Raw genomic sequence first — 7,415 nt, 5'->3', positions numbered from 1 at the left:
GCAGAACCGTTCTATGCTTTTTCGGCACAAAATTCCCTCTCCGTTTTTAAGCTCTTCTGCATTTGCCAGCCGTTGACGTTAAGAGGCATGTTCAGCGGTGCCAACAGCATCTCCTCTTCCTCTTCCTCTTCCACATCATTCTTCTCCTCCCATCAGCAAGAAGACAAACCGAGGACAGTCTTGAAATATCAAAATTTCCTCCTTGGGCTTTGCCAGCACCGCGTTGCGCCAAGACTGTCGGAATAAAGGACGCTGACTATTGTTATTATTTTATTAATTGGTCAGTGGGAAGATTACAGATGAGGAAAGGGGACGCCTGTCACCCTTCCTGCGCTAAGATTGAAAAATTAGGCTGAACTGGGGGAAACCCTAAAATGAGGCAAAGGAATTAGATTTTTAAGGACAGAAAGCCACAAGACAGCCCCCCCCCCACCCCCCACACACACAGAGCGCACTTTTATTTGAGATTTTTTTTTTTTCGTGGTGGCTGGGGAGGCGATTGGGTGGCTGGCTGGCTGCGGGAAGCTGCTTCCTTTCCCTTTGGAGATGATTGTGTTATTATTCTTCGCCTTGCTCTGGATGGTGGAAGGAGTCTTTTCCCAGCTTCACTACACGGTCCAGGAGGAGCAGGAACATGGCACTTTCGTGGGGAATATCGCTGAAGATCTGGGCTTGGACATTACAAAACTTTCGGCTCGCGGGTTTCAAACGGCGCCCAACTCTCGGACCCCTTACTTGGACCTCAACCTGGAGACCGGGGTGCTGTACGTGAACGAGAAGATTGACCGCGAGCAAATCTGCAAGCAGAGCCCCTCCTGCGTCCTGCACCTGGAGGTCTTCCTGGAAAACCCTCTGGAGCTGTTCCGGGTGGAGATCGAGGTGTTGGACATCAATGACAACCCCCCCTCCTTCCCGGAGCCGGACCTGACCGTGGAGATCTCTGAGAGCGCCACGCCGGGCACCCGCTTCCCCTTGGAGAGCGCATTCGACCCAGACGTGGGCACCAATTCCTTGCGCGACTACGAGATCACCCCCAACAGCTACTTCTCCCTGGACGTGCAGACCCAGGGGGATGGCAACCGATTCGCCGAGCTGGTGCTGGAGAAGCCGCTGGACCGAGAGCAGCAAGCGGTGCACCGCTACGTGCTGACCGCGGTGGACGGGGGAGGAGGGGCCGGAGGAGGCGGAGCGGGAGGGGGCCTGCTCCCCCAACAGCAGCGCACCGGCACGGCCCTACTCACCATCCGAGTGCTGGACTCCAACGACAATGTGCCCGCCTTCGACCAACCCGTCTACACTGTGTCCCTCCCAGAGAACTCGCCGCCGGGCACGCTCGTGATCCAGCTTAACGCCACGGACCCAGATGAGGGCCAGAATGGCGAGGTCGTGTATTCCTTCAGCAGCCACATTTCGCCCCGGGCGCGGGAGCTCTTCGGACTCTCTCCTCGCACTGGCCGACTGGAGGTGAGCGGCGAGCTGGACTACGAAGAGAGCCCGGTGTACCAAGTGTACGTACAAGCCAAGGACCTGGGCCCCAACGCCGTGCCCGCGCACTGCAAGGTGATTGTGAGAGTGCTGGATGCTAACGACAACGCGCCGGAGATCAGCTTCAGCACCGTGAAGGAGGCGGTGAGCGAGGGCGCGGCGCCTGGCACGGTGGTGGCCTTGTTCAGCGTGACCGACCGCGACTCAGAGGAGAATGGGCAGGTGCAGTGCGAGCTGCTGGGGGATGTGCCGTTCCGCCTCAAGTCTTCCTTCAAAAACTACTATACCATCGTGACCGAGGCCCCTCTGGACCGAGAGGCGGGGGACTCCTACACCCTGACCGTGGTGGCTCGGGACCAGGGCGAGCCTGCGCTCTCCACCAGCAAGTCGATCCAGGTGCAGGTGTCCGATGTGAACGACAACGCACCGCGATTCAGCCAGCCGGTCTACGACGTGTATGTGACCGAAAACAATGTGCCGGGCGCCTACATCTACGCGGTGAGCGCCACAGACCGTGACGAGGGCGCCAACGCCCAGCTAGCCTACTCTATCCTCGAGTGCCAGATCCAGGGCATGAGCGTCTTCACTTACGTATCCATCAACTCAGAGAACGGCTACTTGTACGCCCTGCGCTCCTTCGACCACGAGCAGCTCAAGGACTTCAGCTTCCAGGTGGAAGCCCGGGACGCCGGCAGCCCCCAGGCGCTGGCTGGCAACGCCACTGTCAACATCCTCATCGTGGATCAGAACGACAACGCCCCTGCCATAGTGGCGCCCCTTCCGGGGCGCAACGGGACTCCGGCGCGCGAGGTGCTGCCCCGCTCGGCGGAGCCCGGTTACCTGCTGACCCGCGTAGCCGCGGTGGACGCGGACGACGGCGAGAACGCCCGGCTCACCTACAGCATTGTGCGGGGTAACGAAATGAACCTCTTCCGCATGGATTGGCGCACCGGGGAGCTCCGCACGGCGCGCCGGGTGCCGGCCAAGCGCGACCCCCAGCGGCCTTACGAGCTGGTGATCGAGGTGCGCGACCACGGGCAACCTCCCCTGTCCTCCACCGCCACCCTGGTGGTGCAGCTGGTGGATGGCGCTGTCGAGCCCCAGGGCGGGGGCGGGGGCGGGGGCGGGGGGTCAGGGGAGCACCAGCGCCCCAGCCGTTCCGGCGGCGGGGAGACCTCGCTGGACCTCACCCTCATCCTCATCATCGCGCTGGGCTCGGTGTCCTTCATCTTCCTGCTGGCCATGATTGTGCTTGCCGTGCGTTGCCAAAAAGAGAAGAAGCTCAACATCTACACGTGTCTGGCCAGCGACTGCTGCCTCTGCTGCTGCTGCTGCAGCGGTGGCAGCTCGACCTGCTGCGGCCGCCAAGCCCGGGCGCGCAAGAAGAAACTCAGCAAGTCGGACATCATGCTGGTGCAAAGCTCCAACGTACCCAGTAACCCGGCCCAAGTGCCGGTGGAGGAGTCCGGGGGCTTTGGCTCCCATCACCACAACCAGAATTACTGCTACCAGGTCTGCCTGACCCCCGAGTCCGCCAAGACCGACCTGATGTTCCTTAAACCCTGCAGCCCTTCGCGGAGTACGGACACTGAGCACAACCCTTGCGGGGCCATCGTCACCGGCTACACAGACCAGCAGCCCGACATCATCTCCAACGGAAGCATTTTGTCCAACGAGGTAAGGCTGAAGCGCCAGGACCACCATCTCTCATCTCCTCCATCCGAAAGCCTCCTCTAGCCCGGCCCTTGTATCTCTGGTGCACTGTGTATTTATTTTTAGGATATTAGTTCACTTGTATCTTTGTGGAGGCAGGAATGGGGAGTCACCTCTCCCACACTTTCGTGTATAACTTAAACTTCGTGTTGTCCCTAATTTTCTGCGCTCCACCCCTCCACGTTATTTTCATACCCCTCCTTTGGTGCTTAGCCACCTTGGTACCTTCCCTCTTCCCTCTGGCATCTTTCCTTTAAAATCCCAACCCCCTCTCAGTCTTTTCCCTTCTTAGAAATCTGGGGGTAAAGGGGAAAGTGCACTGTGGGGAGAGGGAAATGCGGTGGAGGGACCTTCTGGCGCTGGCAAAGGTGTTTTTTTTTTCTCTTTGCATTTGTCCCAGGCGTTAATAAAGTTCATTGTTTTGCTTTGTTTATCGATGCTTTCAGTCGCGTGTAAAAGTAAGCTATAGATTGTTTAACTTTGCACAGTTGTCTAAACTTGAATGCATGTTTTAGTGAATGAGTTATCAGATCCTTGTCGTTTGAACTCGGGTTGCAAAGAAAGCCTTCAGTTCTGCTCTGGACAGCATTTACAGACGCTCTTGAAGCCGAACGCCCACACAGTGTGAATTTGAATGAAGTTGCTTTGGCACAAACCCCTGTAAGCGTAAACTAACGGAAGGCTTAAACAATTGTTGTCTTGAGTATATCTTTTAGCTAATAATTACCTTCTTGCCACCGTTTTGGATAACTCACTGCTGTTGGCTTTCTTCATCCAAGAATTTGGCTTGTCAATTCCGATTTCTTTTTATAAGATGGAGAAGTAGCGAAGTTGAAAGGAGGGAGGGAGGGGGGGAGAACGGAGTTGATTTCTGTAAAAGAAAGTTTGGACCAGAAAAGGCGTGTGGGTGCTGGAGGCGGGGAGGAGAAGGCAAGGGGTGTTTGGAGGGGAAAAAGAATTGGGGCCAGGAGGGAAGGGAGGATTATAAACTCCTTTCTTGGCAGGTTATTTCATTTATTTTGAGTCTTAGATATTATTCATTGACTTTCATGAATATTTGTACAGCTCATTTGTATCTTAAGCACATTTTGAAAATAAACAACAAAATAATTCCATAAAATATCCAAACTTTTTCTTATTGAGCGTGCTGTTTTTCTTGTGTCAACCAGTATATGCACCTAAACACTGTTTTTAGGCCACTGAAACAGAAAGACTGCAGCGTATATAACTAGGTTGACCCTATTGGAGACAATAGTTTATGAGCCCCAGCTATGAGGTCATTTGCATTCTCTCCTTAACACACACACACACACACACACACACACACACACACACACACACACACACACACACACTTAAAATTGGCCTTTTATCTCTGCATTTTTTTTAACCTTTACTGAAAATCTAGATTGAAGTGTCTCTGCATATCTTCTTGCCTTTACCCAGCAATCACTAGTCTGAGGTTTTAGGACAGCTTAGAAATTCATAAAAATGTACACAATTACTTAAGCTAGAATTAGTTCCTAACTTCAAAAGCGGACTTGTTAGTTAAACCGTTAGCATTCAAATGCTCTTGATTTATTTATTTTTTTTCTAGACTAAACACCAGCGAGCAGAGCTCAGCTATCTAGTTGACAGACCTCGCCGAGTTAACAGGTATGGACTCCTTTTTTTTTTTTCCTACCTTGGTGTATGGACAAATTACTACCTACTAAAAGTAGGAATTAGGTATATTATTCAGTATCAAAATAGAAAATGATAAAGTATTTCCAATTAGGGCAGGACATAAATACTGATTACGTTAGGTTTCCTAGACAATAAACTTTAAAAATATTGGTGTGTTTCATTTACATATAACCACTAAGTATACTTGAATATTTTGTCAGTTTACACTCCTACACTGCTTCTAATAATCTTCCTAGCTGTTCCAGATATATACATATATATATCTTCTATGAAAATGATATAAACATATGCTTAGTTCCAATCACAGAATAATGGCTAAACTTTACATGCCTTAACGGCTCCAACTAACTGCTAATGTTTAATTTTAGAGAGTTAGGTTTAAGGTTATGAAAACTAGCTTTAAGCAGAAATAAAGCCACCTGAGAGCTCTAGGCATCTGCAGCACCATCAGTGACCATGTGGTGGCAGAAGAATGTTTTCTGTGTTTCTTCACCTTTTTTATTCTAATATTCACATTTTTGTACTTCTAGTTCTGCATTCCAGGAAGCCGACATAGTAAGCTCTAAGGACAGTGGCCATGGAGACAGCGAACAGGGAGATAGTGATCACGATGCCACCAACCGCGGCCAGTCAGCTGGTAAGTGTGATCAAAGGGCAATGCTGACTTTTATAGTGTTTTTCAAAAATCAATCCTGAAAGGATGATGTTCTAGGTAATTTTTAGTGTTAGTAAATCTATAGAAGAATGGTGCCATCCTATGTCGACAATTGTATACTCGAAGAGGATTGTAATATTTACTGTTCCTTCAGAGAATGAAAGCTAGAAATTCATTGTGGAATATGTTAGACTATGAAACGTTTCTTTTTTATGTAATGTTCTTTCCTGGAATTATACTGCATACAAAAGCCAGAGATTTCTCGCGTGGTCCAGTCCTCAGTCTTCAGTCAATTACGATATTATTAGACTTGCTTACGGATGAGGTAACTGAAGATGAATGAAATTGGTTGACCTGCACAAGGTCACAAGAGGATGAGTGGATGATTGGGGACCAGAATCCAAATTTCTCCATTTCCAGAGCAATGCTTTTTACATGTCAACGAATATTGAATGAGAGAAGGAATGGTGATTAAAATCATGAATAGGTTGAAAGCAGGATTTCCAATCCCGGGTTCTTAGGCTTCAGGACACTAGTTAACATTTGATAATGTGTATTTTCTGAAGCATACTAGGTTTCCTCATATTTTCATTGGATCCATGTTCAAAAGTTGAACTCTAGGTATATTTGTATGCGGGCTTAATGGTATTCACTGATGGAGGTTGCAATGTGATACGTATTTTTTACTTTGTTTTACTTTATCTTACTTTACCTTTTCTATATAAATTTACCCTTTAAGTTTTATAGGATCCTGATAACTCTAACTACTAATAATTAAAGAAAACACTTAAAAGAAATAAAATATGTACCTTAAAATAATGAAAACAATTTCACAAGGTTTGGGTTTTCTTTCCACTTAATTTGCATTTCAACTATGAAGGGTGCTTGTTGATTTTTTTTTTTTTTTTTTGCTTTTTCTTTTTCAATTGAGTTTTGTGTTTATCTGACACATAAAGAAAGGCAAAGGCAAGCTAACTTTTATAACTTCTAAGATGCCCATCATTGGACTGTCTCAAGGTCCAACTTCATTCACTTGAGCTTTGAGCTTTATTTTGGTTAGTGATTAAGTGTAGGGTGATAGGGTTCTCCTTTTCAAGGTACCGTTGATCCTCGAGAGCACCCATTCCTTAACACGCTCCCTGGGCCTCTGAACGGTGCTGACGCAGTGTGCCAAAGGGCAGTATTAGCCCCACGGTCGCCTGGCAGCAGTGGTGGCTGCCAGCCTCTCACTTGGCTTATGTGTGCCGTGTCTGAGGCTGCCTTAGCCTTGGGAAACGCAGGCAGGAGGAGGGGAAAAAAAGGCTGCTCAAGGGTCTCTTTATATTGCTGCAAGTCATTAATATGCAGACCTAATGAGACTTGAGAACTGCCAAGAATCCCCGGAGGTCCCTGCCCCTTGCGGGCCTTCACGCTAAGTGAACAGAGCATCTATTTAGTGTCTGGGAACCTGACAACAAACCAGATCTTGCCAGAAGTTTATATTTGAGTACAAAGTCCCTTTCATTTTTGGCCTATATATGACATATGATTTATTGTTATCTTTTAAAAGGTATATGTTTAGAATTGCTCATTCCTATTCCTTTTTCAGAGTTTCTAATTTAATAGTCTGCCTTTTAAAACTTTGGAAACAAAATGCTTAATATTAAAAACAAAAAAAAGAGTATCCACTGCTGCATGGTTCCTTGGGTGCACTTTATTCCTTTCCCACTCCCCCCTACTTTGTTTTTTTAGTTTTTTGGGTTTTTTTCTGTAGCACTCCAACCTCAATGAACATTTCAATTAGTTTAGTCCCCTCAGACATAATGAGCCATAATAACTTAACCGAAAAAAGAGAAATGAATAAACATCTGCAGAAAGTGTTAAATTTGGAACATGG

At 48.2% G+C, this 7,415-nt stretch overlaps 1 protein-coding gene across 2 annotated transcripts in view; it reads left to right on the top strand.

Annotated features, from left to right (window-relative positions):
• Positions 1-297: 297 nt before the first annotated feature.
• PCDH10 (protocadherin 10) overlaps positions 298-7,415 on the top strand; it is a gene marked incomplete at its 3' end in the record, with an annotated part of 37,954 nt that continues 30,836 nt past the window's right edge. For both annotated transcript variants that reach the window (XM_082838103.1, XM_082838102.1), the window contains exons 1-3: positions 298-3,162; positions 4,796-4,854; positions 5,415-5,521. In XM_082838103.1, coding sequence (XP_082694229.1) covers positions 547-3,162; positions 4,796-4,854; positions 5,415-5,521 — 2,782 coding nt within the window. In that variant the 5' untranslated portion in view covers positions 298-546. The remainder of the gene's footprint in view (positions 3,163-4,795; positions 4,855-5,414; positions 5,522-7,415) is intronic.

The sequence above is a fragment of the Leucopleurus acutus genome (assembly GCF_964270905.1).
Source record: "Leucopleurus acutus genome assembly, chromosome: 4".
NCBI classification, from domain to species: domain Eukaryota; kingdom Metazoa; phylum Chordata; class Mammalia; order Artiodactyla; family Delphinidae; genus Leucopleurus; species Leucopleurus acutus.
Note: the sequence above shows the minus strand (reverse complement) of the source record. Positions and strands in the feature narration are given on the sequence as shown.